Consider the following 22,919-nt stretch of genomic DNA (forward strand, 5'->3'; position numbering starts at 1 on the left):
TTTCAGCAGCTACTTAATAGGGATACATTAACCTTATTAGACTGTAACAGCATCTTGGACTTTTTTGAATTAATTAAAATAGAACAAAGGCAGCTAGAAAAATTTAAGAAGGTGGAGAAGGGCATGATGGTTTTTTTTTAAAAATGAATTCTGAGCATCTTTATATTTCCGTACCCAAACCATACATATAGTTTCTCTGTTTGTTTATTTTTGTGGTACTGGGGATTGAACCCAGTAGTGTTCCACCACTGTGCTACATCCTCAGCCTTTTTATTTTTCATTTTGAGACAGGGCCTCACTAAGTTGCCTAGGTTGGCCACGAACTTGGACTCCTCCTACCTCAGCCTCTGGAGTTGCCAGGATTATAGGTGTGCACCACTGTGACTGGGTAGTATTTCCCGATACTACTGTGCCACCTTAAAAAACCTAAAAATTTCAGGCCTGACTTCACTGTTTGAAACTTTAAACTTTAAAAACATCCCAATCTTAAAATATCAAATTAATGTCAGAATGTAGAAACTTTTTTTTTTCTTTTCTGCTTAGAAACGTTGATCATGTGATACCAACACAAGCAAATAGCCTCACTCAGACTCTTGGTCTCCAACAGTGGTGTGGGAGGAGAGCTCATTGTGGGTCAGCAGATCACACTGCTTGGCTTTCATAGCAGAGAATGGAGGAAATCAGCCTTGCAAATGAAAGCTTAGGACAGGAACAGGTGGCATTCAAAGTCCCTTCATTTGTTTTTGAGTAAACACGGAAATGTTTTGCTCAAAAATTCTTCAAAATGATTTTCTGGAAGTTATTTTGTCAACTCAATGAAACTTGAGTTCGAACTCCTTCCCAGGAAGATCTGTTGGCAAAGGCTGCAGGTAGGTAAAACACAAGGAAAGAAGGATTTTCACTGGGAAGTTGGAAGTCATCACCCAAGCTTATTCTTCAGTTAAATTTCTCCCCTCCCTGATCATCTCAGAAGCCTGTTCTTTGAGAACTCTAAGAGACCTGGTTGGTATAGCACAATGGTCAGGAAAGCCGACTCTGGCACCAGACTGTGTCTGAATCCTAGTTCTGCCAATTATTTGCTGTGTCCATTCTTCCCTGTAAGATACTATCTGCACCTACCCCTGGGATTGTTTTGCAGTAACACATGTAAAGCAGAGAATATCTGGAAGCACCCGAAGAATGTTAGTGAGAGTGAGTCTTATTAATACAATTGGGCTTCAGCTGTAAAAACTTAAAACAAGTAATGATGTTGGGTTTTATCCCTTTTCGTTTCAGTTCTTCATATAAAAAAACCTTCAAATAAATCCTGCAAACATGTTAAGCTCTGCCAAATTATTGCAGGTGCTTTTGTCCTTATTGTCTCAGAAAAAGGGCAACATTATCTGTTTGTTCATAAATCCTTCCAAGCACATGCTCTTTGGACATGTTGAAAAGGCCTAAAGAAACATAAGGTAACATGAAATATCCACAGATTCTCTTCCTAGTTTGCTTTGAATTTTTTTAACATTAAAATCTTCAATAGCTACATTTAAAATAGCTACATTTAAAATGTAAATATTTTTATTAAAACATTTAACAAATGACTCCAAGAATTTTTATTGAATTGATCTACTTTTCCTCAATGATTTGGCAATCTGCTGTACACAGCATCTTATGTGCTCAATACAACGGTACTTAGGTTTCATAGAGAAAAGGACCATTACTTTGGCTCCCTGATGGTTCACCAGCATCCTGAGGAACAATGCTTGGCCCACAGCAATGAATGACTGAAAATGGTCTTCTTATAGCTCTCTTAAAGTGATTACTAGGGATTGTCTAGTGATCAAGAGGAATACTATGTTAGCAAGACAAATCTTGATCATGTTTGAGATTCTTTCAATATGATGCTTGATTTTATTTGTTAATATTTGATTAAGATTTCCTGTAAGTAGTTTTAAGAGAACAATGTATTCTTGACTTCTAAGAAAATGAAAAAAAAAAAATACAGAATTTGGTTGTAATACAGTGATGTGGCTATAGCTAAATAATTCTGTATTAAATACTTGAAATGTGGTATACTTTTGCCTAAAATTCTATAGTAAGAGTAGCACTACAATTTTTCCCATTTGCTGTTGTCTGAGATATACTTTCTTTTTTGTCTTGTTTTTGGCCCCAGAGATTGAACCCAGGGGTGCTTAACCACTGAACTACACCTCCAATCTTTTTTATTTTGAGACAGGGTCTCACCAACTACTTAGGACTTTGCTAAGTTGCTGAGGCTGGCTTTGAAGTTGCAGTTCTCCTGCCTCAGTCTCCCAAGCCTCTGGGATTACAGGTGTGTGCCACCACATCCAGTTGAGATATAGTTTCAATCTTACCATTATTATTTCTTTTAAAACATGTGCCTCTAGATCATATTATGGTCATAATAAAAAACAATTTGAATTCTATATTTTAACAGCACATTTTTTTTTTAACAGAACATGGTAGAGACTCTGTGGTCATGAATCTGCTTCGTTTTAATTTTAAATCATATTCTGGATTTTATACTTCCAAATGATTTCTCTTTCCCCACCACTTGGCAATATTGATTGAAAGTTTTCTCCTCCCTCTCTTAGACACACTGAATAAGTAATCTCCCAACATATTGGGAAATTTTTTCCCTTGTCTCTTTAGCCAACAAAGGTGAGTACCTTGAGAAGTTCATCCTATTTTTATTCTGCTACCATTGAGTTTTAAACTTTCTTAATCCTGTTTTTGATGCCAAAAACCAAAAAGTATTTTGGGAGTCTACTTGCACTCTTCATCTTGCCTGCTCAATTGTTGAGAAACACTTTGTAACTACAGATCCCTATTACTGGACTGCTGCATTATTCTTTTTTGAGGAATAATTGGTCATTAGCATTACCGCTTACAACAATGGTTAACAACTGCTATTCACAGTTAATTCTGTGCTATTTAAAAAAATACTTTTTTATTCTGATTAATTACTTGGTTGGCTCCAATATGCCTTTGCACAAATGTATTTTTTTCCAGGAGAAATACACATAATTGGGATCTTTCAAGGTCAACAATGATCTTTTTGCTGCACTTTCAAGAAAAGATACCTCAGCTGACTGCAAAATATGAGCACCAACTCTTTCCCCTCTAATGTTTCCTGTGATACTCTGCTATTTTTAGTCGGTAGTACTATGAGGTAACTAGATACAAAGTCATTCTTTTTCCTTTCAGATAAGTCATTTCCTCCCTCTCTCTACCCTACCCCATCCCCACACAGACGGATGCTTATGATTTCTTTGTCTTTGAAATAGAACAATTTTGTCAGAACACATTTGAGTGATTCTTTCATCATTATTCTCTTTTTATTTAATAACAGCTTTACTGAGCTATTATTCACATATAAAATGTTTAAAAATTTTTCCTGGGTACCCATAAGCCCTCTGATATGAAGTATCATGATTTCCTGTTGCATACTTGTTTACTTGTTTTCGTTCTGAATAGTGTTACTGTTGTTAAACTTTGCTTCTCATGTGCTCAGTTCATGTGCTCAATTTTTCATTTAGAAAATTGTAATACGTGGAGTTCTGGGTTGACCTTTAATACAATCTCTGATTCATTCCCTGTTTTGCCGAACTTCTACCCCCTCACCCAAACCAGTAACATTTGTTCACTTAGATTCTACACGTAACCAATATTGAGAATTGAGAGCATTCTGCCAAAATTTTGTGGGCTCTTAATCATTTAGGGTCAGGCAAAAGGAAAATTAAAAAATGTGAGCACAGCTTGAATATTGCCCTCTGGTCTACTACTGTGACCCACAGCCAGCCAGCAGTGTCCCTTCTGCAGCTGGTCTGATCTTGCCAAGAGGTAACCATATAAGAAGCTCTGAGCCATTGCAATGGGTATGTGTGGAGCTGTGAGTGGGGGAATCTCTTCTCTAGCACTTGGGTAATTGCCAGAGGCACCAGAAGTTTCAAAATTCTATTCACAACTGTTCACTCAGATGCAAGATGAGAGGGCATCAGTGAGCACTGGTCACTAACCATCCACTTAGCATGGGATGCGCTTCATGATGACAGGTTCTTACTGGAACCAAGTTCTGGGAAGCTCAAATTTGCACGAGACCACTTCCTAGCTGTAAGCATTAATAAGGACTTTTTCCTCTTAAAGTCATTTAGAAATTTTGGAGGAGATACAATTGGGGCTGGGTGGTGGAGGTAGGGGTGAGTGCATGAAGTTTACCAAGTAAGCTCAGTTCATCATCTTGACCCACAAGCCTGTCCCATACTGTGCGCTGCAGCAGCCAACCATGGCTGCCCTACTGCGTTCTTCCCTTTCACTTCACTAGCTCCATCTCAGAACAACTTTATATTCCTTAACTATCCTGTTTCCCCAATGGTTCCTCTTCTCTCTTCACAGTTTGCCAGGTCTGACCCTCATGCCCTTCCACCCTCTCATTCTGTGTACACTTCCTGCGTGACCGCATCCACTTCCTGGCTTCATCTGTCCTCTGCATCAGTGATTCTCAAACTCCTCCCCAGAATATTGCCTAGATAGGAACACATTCTCATCAGGAACCTCTCTCTTCAGACAGTGATTCCCAACCACAGGGACACTCTGCAATCTCAAAGGGGCATTTATGATTTGAAGAACCATTTTTTGTGCATGGGGATCTTTGGTCTGGGATATCTGTTTGTTGTGTCATCCAGAATTCACATGCCAACACCATCCACTGAGCTATACACTCTAGGAGGTTGACAATCACTGCCACTGGACCTGAGGCTGGAGAGTGTCTCTCGTTCACTGCCACATACAACAGAGTGCCTAACGTAGCAGCCCAACAGATATTTGTTAAAGGAATTAAGTGAGCCAATCACTAAATTCTATGGTTTCCAATTCAAATCTTTTCAACTCATCCACACTATCAGTACTTTGGTTAAAACTACTGTTTGCCTGGCTTGCTATCGCAGTCTCCTGTTCGTCGATCCTGCTTCCTCCCACCTGTTCCCCATGCTATTATCAGAGTTATCTTTTTCAGGTACAAATCAATTCCTATCACACCTTGACCTAAGGCCCTTTAAAATCATATCCTAATTTCTGAACATAACATGCAAGTCTGTAACTCTCTTGGCTTTGTACACAACATTTCTTTAACTTGGGAAGTCAACTCAGGTATCACTAAAAAGAGGAATTAAACATTTATTTGACATTTTCCCCAAAGTATCCTGTACTTCCCCTACTACTGAAATCTACACTGAAATTATAATTGCCTGTTTCCTTAAATACACTGAAAATTTTTCATGGGGGGGGGAACAGTGTCCTTTTTTATTGTATCTCAGTATCCTGCACAGCTCCTGGCATAGAGCAGGCATTCAAGGTGAATGAATGTTTTCAGATATCACCAGTGACCATGGAGGAGAACTTGTATTCCATTGTGGAACAGGGACCTGAATCCCGTTGGGGTCCAAAAATAGGCAGCAGCAGTCCATGGACACCATGAAATCGTACCTAATATTTTATGTGTAGATGCATATTTTGAGGATCATTTTCAAAATGTCAAGGATCAAATATATTAAATTTAAAAAATTATAAGCATAATTAGTTACAAAGGGACAGTTCCAAGTGTATCACAAACTGACTAAAATAAAATGTAACACCTACAGACACTCAAACAGGGATTTGTTTAATGATTTCAAGCCTCTGTGGTAAAATTTTTACCAAAAAGGTACAAGTTATCTGAGGATACTGGAGAACAAGAAAAAGGACCTTAGAAAGGCAACACAGAAAGTGACCTTTGCCTATTTTGCCACCGTGCAAGGTCCTTGTGTAGTCGGTGTATACAGGGCTGACTTTAAGGGAAGGATGTGGATCTAAAGATAGCATAATTCTGAAATTGTCCTGCAGCTTGCCCTCAGGCTGCCCAACTTCAGAAGGGTCCTGTCCCACAGTCTAAAATCCCTGTTTAGCCCTGTCTACACCATGACCTTCAACAAAAGGAAAGAGACAATGAAAAAGGCAGTGCAGGGAGGGGCAGTAGTATCACAGTGGGTCAGACACTCATTACCTCCCGGTGACACTTTCTCCAGCTCACCCTACTCCTCTGTCTTTATTTATGGTACAGTTTAAGTACTGTCCTAATTGTAGGAATTTGGACAACACAGCACACACCTTGCTAAAATGCAGAAGTGTAAGTTCTAAAAAATACAGGAGTTTTGAGAGTTTGAGGTACTATAAATAGTGAGCATACTAATCCTTTCCCCATTAATTAACAATTATTGAAGTAAGGGACTATGATTTTTTTCTTTTTTTAAAAGCCTTTCTCCTATTAGCACATAACACAGTATGGTGTCCCATTTGCTTTAAAAAAAATGCTCAGTTTGCATCACAAGAAGCGTTAGTAATCCACTAAGATAGGACAAGTACTCTTGAGATTTTTTCTCAGAAGAGGCTTATTTGAGAGTCTGGATGTCACCCAGCCTAATGTTCATCATAGCAGAGTCTCCTGTGCAGCTACTGATCTTACACCAAGGTGTCTGGCTGTGCAGTACACCTTACTGGCTGTGAGATGATGAAAAAACAGGACCCTCTTCCTCATTAGCATCAATTACATCCAAAGCCATAGGATTGGGAATTTGGTCAAAGGGCCTAGAAAATTCATGAACTGGTTAACCAGCATCTAAATAATCAGTAAAGGTCTAAATTATTTGCAGAGCAATTCAGCCCCATAGCATTAAACATCAGTACACAAGAATATCTCTGTAGCAACACACAGGATAGCAGCCTACTGAATTTATCATACGCACTAGTAAGCTCACCGGGTCTTATCTTGCCGCAGGACTCTAATTGCATAAATGAATGAAATTGTTATTGTTAAAAAAAAGTGTATTTAAAAACCTAGTGTGTAAAAATAATTTTTTTTCAATATTCTATATTTACTTATCCTATCTAAATTTTTTATGAAGTCTTAATCTACTGTTAAAAACATCATGTATATATGTACACAAATATGTGTGTGTATATAAACAGGATTGCTCTGGGTAAAGTCCTGAGAAATTTATGGTGAAAGTTAGTGACTGTTTAATAAGATGGAGTTGTGGGGCAGCAGAACAACAGGAAAGAAAGGGGGGGGAAATGGTGTTTAAGCCCCAAACTAGTAGAGAACTTATTAGACACAATATCCAATTAAAAAAAATCTGAGATTCACTAAGACTTGTAATGGGTTTTGTCCTTTTGTCTACACTGAAAGCCTTTCTGGCAAGAAACAACTGTTAAGCATTTATTGAAATCTGGTTTAAGTTCCATGATAGATAAGGCTGAACATGTCACACAGAACCTGTGCTCTATTTTCTTCTATAATATGCATGGGACTTGAAGCTCTTTCAAATGCTATTGGGACTGTTTGAGGAAGAGAGACAGATGAGAATGGAAGAAAAAAATTCTATAACCTCGTTCATTGCCTGCTCTACTTGCATCCTTATCCTTAATCTGGTCGAACTCATAGTGTCTTCCATCTTCTTTAGGTTTCACTGCTGCAAGAGAGACCCAGGTTAGGAAGTGACTTGAGTATAATGCCAGGATCAATGTTGCAATGGGATGAGAGCCAGAAGAGGCTGTGAAGACAGGACTGGCAATGAGTCTTGGAGGTCCTCATAATGTGGCATCTACAACACATGTTCCATTTACTATGCAGGGTGGAATTTGCAAAAACCAAACAAATAATACTCACCTAGAAGAAAGGGGTCTACTTAGTACTCTCTATGTGAAATGTACACTTATTAAGTTCTTAACAAGTTCTTCTGGGAAAAATTGTTCTGGTGAACTGTGGAATGGACAGGAAGCATGGTGCGTGACAATGGGGATAGGCATCACCTGGGAAGTCCAGAGTCCATACCAACAGATGCCTACGAGGTAGTGTTTACCTTGATGAGCTTTGCAGACTCTAATACTCGATCTCACTGACTGGACCCAGGAATGCAGACTCTCACTAACAAAACTCACAAAGACACTGATATGTTTAAAAAAAAAAAAAAAAAAAAAAGATGACTTTATTAATTCACAGCACACAACAGAAAAATCAGGCACATCTGTGTCAGCCTGATAGTGGAATACCTCTTTGGGAAAGCAAAGGATATGAGGAAAGCTGGGGAAGCTGGGTGCACACAGAGGCAGAGTTACTGCATTAAGTATAAAGAACTCCAGAGCAATGTGGTGAGAGCCTCGGCAGCTCTCTAGAACAGAGCTGTCTGTTTGCCAGGACCCCTGGATGTTGGCCTTGATCTGGCAGGTGGTGCTGGTCTGATAGTGCTTTGTGTGACACCATACAATTTATACTAGAAAAGCTTTTGTTTTTCTTTGCACACAGAGAAAACACTCTTTGGATGAAGACTCTGTGTGTATGTGTGTTTAAGATGTCAACACCCTCAATTAAGTTACAGTCAAATCTTACTTCCCAAGGGGTGTGTGTGTGTGTGTGTGTGTGTGTGTGTGTGTTCGTTCTGTGGTACTGGGGATTGAACCCAGGGCTTCACACATGCTAGGCAAGTACTCCACTACTGAGGTACATCCTCAGCTCTTTCTTAAAATTTTATTTTGAGACAGGGTCTCGCTAGGTTATCCAAGCTGGTCTTGAACTTGCAATCCTCCTGTCTCAGTCTCCAAGGTAGCTGGGATTACAGGTGTGTGCCACCACACCCAGTTCCAAGATGTCTTTCTATTTTTTAAGATCACATAGTCTCTCTTTGCTTTAATCTATTAGGTATTCACTTCTCAGTTCAATGATTTTCAAAGGGTATTTTCATTTCCCTGTTTTCTGGGATCAAGGACACCACACAGTAGAGTTCCTCATTGGCCTACAGTTCCACAAAGTGTTGGTTAAATTCAAATCAACCTATATTTACTGTGCCAACTTTATGCTCACTGCTGTGCCAGTACAAAATAATATTCTAAAGTGTAACAAGAGCCTCTAAGAAAATGTTTTATCTTCTGGTTGCCTACAGCCTTTTGTTCTCTGTAAGGTACTCTTGTTCATTTTTCACTGGTATTACAGACTCTCTACCATGTACCAGGTTATACTAGAACAAAAACATTAATACTGTACTGTTCCTTTAAAGAGTCTATGGTCTAGCAAAGAAATGATACATTTAGCAAACACACAAATGGTGGAGGGAGTACTTCATTATCTAGGGGCAGAGAAAGAAGTCATATCTTTTTAAAAATCTGATTAAAAAAATTAAGAATGATGATAATTTAAAATTTTAACTGAAGGGATATAAAGGAAAAAGTGTAAGCTCCTTCCTTTTCCTTCCATACCACTTTATATCTCTGAAGAATGATGTTCACTTACTAATGGAGTCAAGTTTGGTACATCCAGATTTTTTTCCATGTATATGAAACACACATTTATATATGAATATAAATGTAACTTTTTATATTTATTATATAAATGTGCAACATTTTATATTATATACCCCTACTTATATAATATCCAAATATATATGCACCATTTATATAATATACATGTAATATGCATGGAATCATGCTGGGTACATATTTTTGGAAACTTCTTTTACATTTAATTATTTGTTGTGATCTATAAATATGTATAGAAAAGTCCCCAAAATACAGATGCTTAGTTCAGAAAACAATTCTTTTGTATCACTACCATCAGGTCATTAAATAGAAAATTAAGGAACTCGCTGTCTCCCAGCCCCAAATCATTGCACTGACTTTTATGGTAATCATTTCCTAGCTTTCTTTGTAGTTAACTATTATGAGGAAGAAAAAGTTCACAATTACCAGGATGGGCAAAAGCAGTTGGGTTATAAAAGCCTCTCTGGATGCTTACTTTCCTTTAGATTTCAGCCTTTAATTCTATATCTTTTTATGCATTCTTTAAGTTATTTTCCAAAATGAAATGAATGTTCATGCATTTATACTTCTAAAATTCCAAACTATCTTTGTACTAATATAAGGGGGTTGCCCTCATGCACCCAAGTGGGGAGGGCTGCGGGTTGGGAGTGGGAGAGAGATGAAGGAGATGAAATAGCCGTGCTGCCCTGTGGATATTTTCTTCTGTATTCAACAGTTTCAATTATTTTCAGCAAGAAGATTATTCAAATCACCTCACTGCCACATTTCTAGAAAATATCTGTATCACTTCTCAATTTCTTCATTGCTTTAGAGTTATAGGAAAAAATGAGAATTCTTATATTTACTAAATTGTAACTCCGTAAGGATTATAAGAAACAAACATCTTTGATTTTCCACAGTATGAACAGTGAATTACAAAACAGGTACAGAGTAAAGAATAAAGGAATGAATGGAAAAGAGAATAAATAGGGAATTACTCTCTTGGTTAAAGTTTTTCCATTTTCTTTTTTGAAGACAGAGAGGATGAATATGCATAAAACAATTTAACGTGGGACAGTCTGGGTCAATAAAGATACAGTTTAAGTACAATAACATATTCACATTGACTTCTGATGTATTATCAACTGAAAAAAGAAAGTTGTAGAATGGCATGTATATATAAACAGATCGACATATCCATCTCTCCATCTATGTCTGTGCCTTCCATGTATGTAAATGGGAATGTGCACGAGTATACATGCCTATGCATATTTTTGTTTATGCACAAAGGAATAATTGTAAGACATGTAACAGTGGTTACCTAGATGGACAAGGACTTGGAGGCCCAGGGAGCTATCTTTTCACTTTCAAATATCCTACATAATATTTTTACAATAAATATATGTCATATATATTATTTTTAACATTAGGAAGAAACAAATTAACATACATTCACGGGAAAAATATATACAATAAAGTAAATCAGAAGAAAAATAGATGGGAAGACAAATTATTGGGAAAGGCTTCTGGGAAAGGAAAGACTGGTGGCGGGTCCTGCATGACTAGAGTTGAAATGAGAGACAGTTGGGGGTTGGGGACTGGGCTTGGGGGATAAGAGCTGTATTTTGAGCAGAAACTGGAGAAAGAATGAAATCAGTACTTGCAGAAGACCATATGGAAGAACACCTGGCTCAAGCCAAGTCCAGTTCACATGGAAGAAAGACGATTAAATGGATATGACAGTGTCATATCATAAAATGTAGAATCCCATCAATATTAAGAGTTTAATCACTGGTTTAATGGGAAATAGAAGTCATGGCAGGTCATTTTGCAAGGAAGTAATATGAGATAATATAAACCTTATGGAGTAGTTTGTGTAGGATGAGATATAACATGTAAAAATCCCTGGTAACTTGTCAGTAATTATAGGCTTTGTTAAGTGAGTTATATTAAAAGGTATATTTTGGGGAGATTACCTTGATAATCTTGTACCACAAGGGGAAGAAAGACTCCGAGCAAGGAGATCTCTCAACTGTATGACACACGTGAAAGAGCTTGCCCGGTTTTCACAATCTGAAAAATGCAGATGCTGTCTGACCTCACAGGATGGTTCTTAATTCTAGCTACTCAGGAGGCTGAGGCAGGAAGATCACAAGTTCAAGGCCAACCTGGGCAACTCAGCAAGGACTTGTCTCAAAATAAAATTAAAAGGGTTGGAGATATAGCTCAGTGTTTGCCTAGCATGCGTGAGGCCCTGGGTTCAATCCCCAGTACTGCACAGTGGCGGGGTAGGTGGGAAGGTTCAGGAGAATCACAAAAAACAATTACAAAACTAAGCAAATAAAGAACTGATACCCTCGTTGCAAGAGTAGAAAAGATGAAGTCAAGGGATTTTTCTAAATAAATGATCAATAAGCCTCTACTTATTACATGTAGGGAATGAAAGAAGAAAAGGCAAAGACTTCTAGGTTTCCAGTAGGGAAACTGGTGGAAAGGTGGCATCTCTGGAGTCATGACTGTCTTATCACCTCTATTAGTCCCAACACATAACTTTCCCCACTTGGGTGAAGGGCAATTTACTTGTTTTAGTACAAAGATGGCTTGAGATTTTAAAAATATAAGGGCATTTACACTGATTTTGTTTTGGGCAAAATGTCAAGAATACTTAACATCTTATAATTTAGCATGCAAATTACAACCTATTTAATTATTGCAATGGGCAAAACTTTGCAATCATTTGTTGATGTGTTGAAAAGTAAAAAAAAACTCCACATGACTTGAAGGAAGAAAAAGTCTACATAAATAAAAACAATTGACATAATTAAACATCTTTAGTGTTTAATTTTTTGATGTTTGTGCCATATGAGAACCAGAATTGTAAAATGATGAAAATAAAAAAAAAAAAAAAAAAAAAAAATCAGTAAAAATGAATCCCCTAAGTGGCTCTGATTTCCCGTGCTTTCAAAATTCTTTGCTTGTAAGTAGATTCTGACTTGTAAGTTACACTCTACAACCCGGGGTGGAATCTTAAGGCACAGTTTATTCTAATATTACGGAATTCCCAGAGGTCAAAAGGTCTGCAGGCGATCACATGACAGAACACAAAAACGGAGAAAGCTTCGAGGGGACCTGCCACATGCAGACCCTTACTTTCCCAAAAGGTCATATCCCAGTAGATGACAGGGCTGGGGATTGCGAAACTAAGCCTCCAGAACTGGTTACAGCTCTGGAATGTGACTATTCTTTTGCAATGAAGTTGGTCACCATCACATGAAAATCTTGAGAAATAAAATCTCATTTACCTGCTAGTTCCTGTCAGAGAATAACTCATTCACACAACAGGTCTTTTTACTAAAACTACTAAGTTATCCCTTCTAATACTTATGACTAGGTTTTTAATAGAACATTAAGAATGCTTCTATCTACAGTTCTTGAAAGGGGTGGCAGGTATAGGGAAAGAAGGAAAGAATTCTCTTTGTTTTAACGATAATATGAGAAAGAGAAGGTCAGAGAGAATGTAGATGAAATCGAACTGGCCACGAGCGGCTGACGGCTGCAGCTAGGGGTGAGCACACACAAATCCACACTCCACCTTGCCTACTTTGTATACGTTTGAAATCATCCATAATATTAATATAATATTTCAAGGTTATCTCCTAACTCCACACCTAAAAAGGAATATCATAGTACTAGGAAGAACCTGAAATAAATGTATCATCTTCAAAACACTTGTGATTTTGAGAGTCCCTGAGGTTTATTTATGCAACAATAACAAAAATCATGCCAGACAATAATCCTGATGATGTGCAACACACACAGAGCACTGCACAGAGCAGGTTCCTGTCCCTGATCTCACCTAACCCTCACAGCACCAATACAATGGTAACATTCAAATCTGAAAAAGAAAGATGGTTCAGAGGAATTAAGTGATTTTTATTTCATTCATTCATTCATTCCACATTTACTGAACACCTACTCTGTGACAGGCAGATCTGTCCTAGGAGCTAGAAAAAAAGAAACGTGATTTCACCTACCCAGATGCACAGAGTGCAGTAGAGGGAACTGATTTATTTATAATGTGACAAAACAATGATCTGATGTGACCTGTGCTATAATAAAGTACTTTTCAAAATTTCTTTTATAGTGACCCGCTGTAAGAAATACCATTTACATTATATCCCAGTATATACAAATAAAAGTTTAAAGAAAAGTTTTGTAAAACAACACTCTCCTAGTGTATGACGCACTGGTCTCTGCTAATATGCTAATATGAACTTCTTTATCCACAGTAGGTAGTTACCTGCAGAATGTGAAAGCACTGTGATGAGCATGGGCAGAGTCCCGAAGTGACACACAAGAAAACCGACTCTATTCCAGGTTTGCACAAAAGGCTTCTTAAAGGGACTGGTCTCTGACAACTTATCAACCTTAAAGTGGCAAAACTAGAACAAAGATGTTCAGATGCTTTTATCACTTTGCTCTTGTAATATACTGTTCTGTTTTACACTGGTCAAATCTATAGCAGCAACAGACTGTGAACCCACTAGCAAGCCACAGAAATAAGTCACTGTCCTGAAAGAATGTCAGCAGTCATTCACATTTACTGAGTCTTCATTATGTGGCACAGTACTTCCTGTAGATTAGATCATCCTGTGACTACCTATAAAACAACTATAAACATATTTTCTTAATACACTGTATAATTAATGCCTTGATCCTGACATGATAAAGTTTATTCTATGGTTAATAGATATAAGTATTTGTCCTCTCAAAGATTTTATAAAATAAAGCCTTAAAAAAAGCAAAAGACTAGGATAAAACATATTAAATATAAAATCAGATACTGTAATTTTTAACCACCAATTTATATTGTGATTTTATTCAATGCCTTAATCTTCTATTTTGAAGTCTCAAAGTTTTGCTGTTGATCCAGGGCAGCTCATCTACACACACAGAGTTTAGTAAGGTGCCAGTTAACCCTGATCTCTCCACTTGAACAAGTATCTCGTGATGCTGCCCTCTGCTGTCCAAGAAAAACGGGGCAAGATCCTGGAGACCATCCACTTGAATTTGTTTTGCCTCTTCATCCCATAGGAATGCTTTTCAGTTTTAGGTACTTGTTTTGCAAACCTATTTTGCACCAACAATTTATTTGTGAACTTGACCTAGACTGGTAACTTCTTTGTGCCTTTTATCCATTCACTATAGAAAAAGGTGCTTTCCCACATCAGCATTTAGCAGTGTATAAGAGGACTACTATTTACTGAATATTCAGTAAAGATCCATTGAGGAGACTGATACTGATAATGAACAGAAAATAGACCAAAGAAAGAAAGCTAGTAGGATTTCACAAGATAGAGAGAGAACTACACTTACTTCTCACTCCCAGCTTCCTCAAGGGGAAACATGCTTTGAATATCAATAATAAAAAAATTTGGTTGGTATAAAAAATAGTATATCCTTAATTAAAATCAAGCTAAACTGAACCAAACCAAAAACACCAATCAGGATGTGTGCCTTTAATTATATAACTGAAGTGCCTTATAAAATTGCAAATATTCTAATGTATAGGTATTAACTCAGTAATGGAGGGTTGGCCAGCAGGAAAGGAGAACTATATTTTTGAGAAAGTTATTGAAAACCATAAGCCATTAGTAAAGACTTTCTGATGTTTGGATGAAGCTCTTCACCTGGAAGACACACTTAGGCTTGATAATTCTGAAAGTTCTGGAGAAGTATGAACAGGTCAATGAAGTACATTCTACAAGGTCTTCAAAAGAGCTTCTGGCTGGAGCATTTTGTTTTGTTTTGTGTAGTGTTGGGGACTAAACTCAGAGCTCTGTGCATCCCAGGCAAGTGTTCCATCACTGAGCTATCTATATTCTGGGCCAGATATATTTTAGACTGTTAAGAATAACATTATTAAAAATCTATAAATATTTGGTTGAGAATCAAATGATAAAACACTCAAACAATTAAACATAGGTCGCTAAAAATAACAAAGAGGCTCCTGACTTTTTAATTCATAATATCCTTCTGAGAAAGTAAAACTGGGGAAAAAAACGACTGGGCTCTACTGAGAATAAAGTTGAACTTCATCTAGGACATTAGCCTGGGGTCATTTTATTTCTTAACATCCTTAATACTACCTCCAAATTTGTATAAAGTATTTCAATGTATGGATTTCTTTAGGCATCTTAAAATTCAGTATGTCCCAAACCAAACTCTCCTTCTCTTTCTACACTATCCTCCTGCTATTCACCCCCCTTCATTGTTTTTAATTGATTCTAGGGCTCTAAAATGGCATGCGCATGAAAATTCACTGGAAAGGAAGCTAAAATATTAAAACTCTTGTACTGGATACATGCTTCAAAATCCTCTTAAGGGTTTGCAATATTAAAAAGGCTGAGACTACCAATGCACAGCTTCCCACGCTGCCTGTGTGCCCTGGTCGGCTGAGCGCTTAGATTCCCTGAGTCTCTTTCATCTTTCCTCTCCCTTCCACTTCCACTTCCGCTGCGTAGTTCAGGTTCTCCACGTCTTGCTTGCATTTCTGTGGCAATCTATCTTGTCTTACTTCCTGCAACATCTTTTCCCAACTCATTCTTCACTCTGCCGCTAGAGGCATCTTCACTAGTCAAATAACAGCACTTGTTAAAAAACAAACAGAAATATGTACAAAATAGTCTGAACACCTAGACAGTTTCCTGGGTTTTCTAGAATCTTATCTCAACCTGGAGGAGTGGAAAGCAAGCAAGGACTTCAGGCTTTGGGTTGTGTCTGGGGGAACTGTTTGGGCTTCCTGAGCATCTATTCCACCTGCAAGTGGGATATGGACAGCTCAAGAGATGTATGAGAAGTGAACAAACTAAGATATGTACCAGGGAGCTAAGCACAGAAGTGGCACATGCTCCACGACCTGTTCCAGGCTCACCTGCTTCGGCTGCCCCCAGCCTTGCTCCTTTACACTACACTCGCCCCCATGATCCACCACATTATACACCAGCCTCTCTAGAACATTTGCTTTCCTCAAACATAACACACACTCTCAGTTCCCCTGGGCTCTGATTACACTACCCCTAAAATGCCCTTGCTGCCTTCTCCAGTGAAACTACCCAGGTCCAGCTCAAATGTCAACCCTTCCAGGAAGCCTTCCCTTCATTCTGTGATCAGAATTCATCACATTCCCTTTGTGTTTGCCCAGCACGCTGTGTGCAGCTTTACTTGAGTGTTTCTGGGTTATGTTTTTACTTATTTACACAGATGTTACCTGCACTGAACTATAAGTTCCTCCAAGGCAGAAGGCTTGCTTTTCTTCTTTTTATTCTCAGCAATTAACATCTTGTACTGAAAGGTATTTAAGAAATGTCTGCTGATTGAATAAATAAGTGTATCTAAATGCTTTCAAAAGGAATAGTTTAGCTTTTTTTTTTTTTTTAACCAAAACACCAAGCACTTTTTTCCACATTTGAAATAACTCTTGGAAAAAAATAACTATCTGAAAAATATACCATAATTCATTTAATCCTTAACATAATAAATGACTTAAATATTGCAAATAAGTGCAATGTTGATACTTAAGATTAAAAAAAAAGCATAGAATAAGATATTGTTTTTAAATTGTCAAACTGACTTAAAATTTGATAATATCTATTGTTACACACTGGTAGATTACCAATATACTACTAATTGGGGGCAATGATTCAAACAGGAATAAATCAATGGTGGTGTATACATAAAATGAGATATTAGGATCAACTTAAAATAGTGTTTTCAAATATTTAAAGAACAAATATGATCTTGAGTGAAATAATTAGGTCACTAAACTAACCCAAACTTTGCAAATATATATTTTCTAGAAACAAAGACTAAGGAAATACATGAGATGTTACTATGTAACTATTTCTATGTAATGAGATGACAGGCAATTTTTATTTTGCCCTCTATATTTGCTGAATTTTCTAGAATATACACATTTTTATAGTCAGAAAAGTAATTTTAAAAGGACTGGGAACTTCTATGTAGAAGTTCCAATTAAAGTTTAATCAGATTTGCAAACACAAAAAAGAGTTTACCAGCAAAACAGAAGGACTCTTGATTTTTAATATTAATCATAATATATTTGTTCCAACATAATTAAAAACTAAGAGTTAAAGCTGTAGCTTAAACAAAGACATTAATAAAAAGTTGTCCTGGTTCTAAACAGAAAGGAGAGTAAGCAAACATTTGATTCATTATTTGGTAGAAAGCAGAGCAGCAGCTCTGGAGCGGGGGGGGGACCCGGTTGGCATTCCATCAGCTCACCCCTTCTCAGCTGGGTGACTTGCTCTCTCTGAGCAGTAGGCGGCCTACCCACAATCAAGGATAGTGCCCACACTCACTCATGGTTGACCAAAAGACTGATACAGATTTATAAAATCACCACAATGGCAGGGCATGGGAGGCCCTCTCCTCCTCACAGATCTGGAGACTGTCCCCACCCTCCCAGTGGTTCATGGATCTGGGGACTGTTCCCCCGTTTTGAGGATGGACCAGCTAAGGCAGAGTTCATTCTGACTTGGAGGGTACCTGCAAAGTCTGGTTAAGCTTGCTGGGTAGTAAGGGCTGATTCTAAAGTAGATTGGGTGACCTCTGACACTGCAGACTGCACCAGTTATGGCTGTGATGTGGCACTCACTGGTGGAGCCCTCTGCAAAGCAGGTGGGTGGCTAAAGAAGATGGGGGCTTTACAAAAACAAGGGCTGAGGCAGACATAGAAGATGAGAAGAGAACCAATTTGGAGGGCAATGCCATCAAACAGACAAAAAAAAGAGGAAACTGAGGAAGTGGAAATAATCAGACTGTCAAACAAGGAAAAAAAAAGCCCTCTCTTCCTCTCCATTCCCTCTCCCAAATTTACCCCCTACTTGTGCCTACTTCCCAGATTCTTTGTCCCTCCCTCCTCTCTCCCCCTCCTCCTTCATTATCAAAATCACATTTTATTCTCAAGAGTCATCCCATCCCACTCCCTCTGGGACAAGTGCATTCCTTCCTGCAAGAGTCAGAGAGTGAGAACCTCATGAAACACTCTAGAGTGGCCCCAGTGCTGGAAATGGAGACCCAAGCATCACCCAAGAGCTCTGACTGACTCCTGGTGCAGACAGGAGGGAGTGTGGCACAGGAAAAGCAGCTGCACACCTCTCTACTTTCTGTCCTTGGCCATCCCTGTCCTCATCTGCAGATCTTCAACTACAAACCATGCACCGTCTTCCTTTACAAGACACCACACAAATATCCCATGAGTAGGATTTATCATCTGATAATTGGTCACCTTCCTTTTCTGATGAATTTCTAAAATGTTATTTTAAAATGCCAGGACTGGACATGCTTAAAAGTAAATCCACACAAGTGGGCCACAAGAGTCTTTAGCTGAATCCGTGGAAGTGGGAATGCATCATTTCCAGAGTGCCTCATCTTGATTCCCAGGGTGTCAACTGTAATGTGCCAAGAAAAAGCTCGAAACGAAATGTTGGATTTTGATTTTGCTTTTTGAAGAACATTACATGCATTTTTAATTTTTTATTTTTGCAGATAGATATAATAACTGAATTTCATCAAACTTGTAACTAATTATAAAGTGATCCATTTGTGGGTACTAAACAAGGGCAACTTCAGAGACTCAGGATACACTATTAAGTTAAAAAGTCTACTAACAATTTGGCTTTTAGAAAAATCAGAAAGCCCTAACAAGGTGTCTGGAAATCTGAAAATGTGTTCACTCTCCAGTTAAAAATGTGTTATTTTACACCTTATCAAAGAGTATGATTATTTGTCCGCAAATGGTAAGAGCAACACTTATTGAAATGCCCTTGAAGACAGCTTTACGCAGGAAATAGGTATAATTTCCTCCCATGTTAAAACACTTTCTTGTAAAATATACCAAGAAACAAAACGTGAGTCCCTTATAAATAAAGCAAATGCACTCCAAAGCACAAGACATCTTTCTCGAAGGAGCTGCTGGGGCCACCCTGGAAGACCGCTTGGTCCTCTCCCATTGGGCCCTGTATCTTCTCAGGGGTGTCAGCCAACTGCAGGATGAGAACAGGGGGAGCCGGTGACTGTCACTCCTTCCGGCTCTTTTGCAGCTCTCAGGGCAAAACCAAGAATGGAACAAGAGCTGCAGGGCTCTGAGTAACCACTAAGTAGGGCTGACTATGAGAAAGAACGGTAGAGTTTGAGGTGAAAAGTGTCAAAAGGACAGGAAGGCTGTTAGAGATGTAAGAGAGTCGCAAGCTGAAGGGAGACCTGCCTTGGGCCCACTGTCGCTTTTAGCTAATTTGTCTCCTGGCACTGTCTCTCTGTGCCTCCTAAATGAAAGAAACCAGCACTGATTTAAGAGCTGACTTTAGCATCTGAGGAACTGTGTACGGACATCAAGTTCTCAGCTTATTTTAAGGATTAGGACACATAGCCTAAGAAGGAGACGCTGCATATGTGGTAAGTCACTCTCAGCTTTAGCCCCCTGGATGAAGCCACTTTGTTTTAGCAACACAGACTGTAGCAAAAATACTCCAAAATAATCACTATTTTTTTAAAAAACTAATCTCCTAAAAAAGAGATTACACTATCACTGTGTATTGACTTTCCATTTTCTCCTACTGCTAAAAGTTCTTTCCTTCTCCTCAATAAAGTCAATCAATAAGCAGCAACTTACATAATAGTAAAAAAAAGTAAAGGCATGGATTCTCAGTCAGATTTTCTGGATTTGAATCATTAATTAGAAGTAGGCCACATGTTCAACCTCTATGAGCCTCAATATCTTCCTCTTAAAATGGGAACACTAGTATCCACCTACCATACAGCACCTTGAATAGAGCTGGGTGTGTAAGAAGTTCTCAAAAGTCAATAGTTGTTACTGGTTAAAAAAAAAAAAAAGTTAATATTCGCTGACAAATGGAACAGAAATAAATTCATGCATTTGCCACTGGCATCAATTGACTTTTGACAAAGACGCAAAGAACACACAATAGGGCAAGGACAGTCCCTTAATAAACAGTGTTGGGAAAACTGGAGACCCACAATCAGAAGAATGAAACTGAACCCTTGTCTTATATCATATACAAAAATCAACTTGAAATGGAGTAAAGACTTAATGTAAGACCTGAAAATGTAAAACTGCTAACAACTATAGTCCTGTCAATAATTTCCTGGATATGACACAAGCAACAAAAACAAATATAGATAAAAAGGATTGTATTAAACTAAAAAGCTTCTAAATAGAAATGGAAACAACAGAGTTAAGAGACAATCCACAAGCAGGAGAAACTATTTGCAAGCCACGCATCTGATAATGGGCTAACATTCAAAACATATAAGGAACTCAAACAACTCAACAGTAAGAAAACAACTCTAAGAACCTAAACAGGTATTTCTCAAAAGACACAAATAGATGAAAAATGCTCAACTAGTCTAATAATCAGGGTAAGGCAAATTAAAACCACAATGAGACATTGCCTCACTCCAATCAGAATGACTATTTTCAAAACAACAGAAACAAGTGTTGGAGAAGATGTGGAAAACTGGTACCCTCATACTGTGGGTCTGATTGTCAGTATAGCCACTATGGAAAACAGTTTGGGGTTATTAAAAAAAAAACAAAAGTAGAATTACCATATAAACCAGCAATTCCACTTCTGGGTATCTGCCCAAAGGAAATGAAGTCAGTATGTAGGCCCGCTGCAGCATCACAATTGCCAAGGTATGAAAATAACCAACCAACTGTCTGTCAATGGATGGACAGATAAAATGTGATATATATATATATATATATATATATATATATATATATATATATATATACACACACACACACACTGAAGGGAATATACCATTCGATTTTCCAGAAGGCAATTTTTTCATTTGTAACCACATGGAGAAACCTGGAGGACATGATAAGTGAAATAAGTCAGGCACAGAAAGACCAATACTACATGATCTCACTTATGTAATCTAAAAAATGAAGAATCTAAAAACACTGACGTCAAAGGAGAGAGTAGAATGGTGGTTACAAGAGACTGGAGATGAGGAAGGAGAGGGAAAAGGTCAAAGGGCACAGATTATCAATTAGAAGGAAAAAGTTTTAGTGACATATCACACACTTAGGTGCTCATAGTTCATAATAACGTATATTTGGAAATTAAGATTTTAGATGTTCTCATCATAAAAAGTAGTACTTAAGGAGACTGCTATGCTAATCATTTGATTAAATCATTCCACAATATATATACGTTTACCAAAACATCACACCATATCCCGTATATGTGTACAATTATGTCATAAATTCAAAATTAAAATAATTGTTATTACTGCAAGGTAATGATAAGACTATACTCAGACTTTTTAAAAAGCATGTGGTTAATGTATTTATTTGCACATCTGCCTTCCCATTTCAAGAACGTTTTTCTTGAAGTCTTATTATTAATTTTATTATTTTTTTTGTCTTAAATCTAGCAAATATTTCTAGTTTCTAGCAAATATTAAGAGGTCAATAAATAAGTGTACAAATGAATGAAAGGAGAAAAATTAAATTTCACAGAATAAGGTGTTATATAAATTCAGATTTCATGACTTTTTAAAAAAAATATATTTTTAGTTGGCAATGGACCTTTATTTTATTTATTTATATGCAGTGCTAAGAATCAAACCCAGTGCCTCCCACGTGCTACGCAAGCGCTCTGCCACTGACCCACAATGCCAGCCCTTAATGAGCTTTTACTGAGTGCCTCCTTTATGCTAGGACCCGTAGACTGTGATGTATCTGAATACATTTCTAAGGATAAGACACATCTGCACTGATAACAGAGTGGCTACTGCATTATGCTAAAATTAAACCCTTTAGCTTATAAGCTGAAAAGGCCTGGTTAACCAAACCTTGTTGAACTATTTTCAAGTCATGCAAAAAGTTTATATGCTTCTAAAATGTAGCAGCAGGACACCCACATGACCGCCAACTGGGGGAACGCTACAGTAGGACTGGTACTATATTCCCTCCTCCAGCTCCAAGGCAGAGTCAAGGTACACTTTGGGATACCAAAGATGTCCCAGGGATATTTTTGGCAGCCACAGTGCCCCAAGTCAGAAAGCCCTCTAAGGAATCTCTAACCACAGAAGGAACTGCATATTACATTCAAGACTTGTCAACAGCTCAATTTCCAAATGTTAGTTTTTCATGCAATCATCATCTGTCTCATGGAAAATTCATATTGATCTCAGCTGTTTTACTTTATTGGGAAGAAAACTCCAAGCCAGCATAAGTGAATAAGTGGATTTCAACAGTCTGAAAGAGTTTGGGTGTGGCTGAGATAGCTAACTTTGAAAACTTAGCAACACAGGATACATTATGAGTAAGTTCTTTTCTTTCTTTTTTTTTTTTTTTTTAAATAATGATGCTAACTCACCAGATCCTTCTGAAAGAGTCCTTTTATGAATTTCAATGAAGTCAAGCGGAGAACAAGTTGTAATATGAAACACAATTTATGCAACTATGTCGAAATTCTCTGACAGAATTGCATCTTCTAATGTAAGAATTTTATGGTAAAACAATTTCAAAATAA

At 37.7% G+C, this 22,919-nt stretch overlaps 1 protein-coding gene across 6 annotated transcripts in view; it reads right to left on the reverse strand.

Moving 5' to 3' along the window:
* Positions 1-22,919, reverse strand: part of Nsmce2 (NSE2 (MMS21) homolog, SMC5-SMC6 complex SUMO ligase) — a 234,385-nt gene that overhangs the window by 90,915 nt on the left and 120,551 nt on the right. For 2 of the 6 annotated variants that reach the window (XM_047553495.1, XM_047553516.1), the window contains exon 5: positions 7,425-7,508. The exons of 3 other annotated variants lie outside the window; for them this stretch is intronic. In XM_047553495.1, the coding sequence (XP_047409451.1) occupies positions 7,425-7,508 (84 nt within the window). The remainder of the gene's footprint in view (positions 1-7,424; positions 7,509-22,919) is intronic. One more of the 6 variants, XM_047553501.1, reaches the window with a different exon arrangement.

This window comes from Sciurus carolinensis, chromosome 1, assembly GCF_902686445.1.
Source record: "Sciurus carolinensis chromosome 1, mSciCar1.2, whole genome shotgun sequence".
Classification (NCBI taxonomy): Eukaryota; Metazoa; Chordata; class Mammalia; order Rodentia; family Sciuridae; genus Sciurus; species Sciurus carolinensis.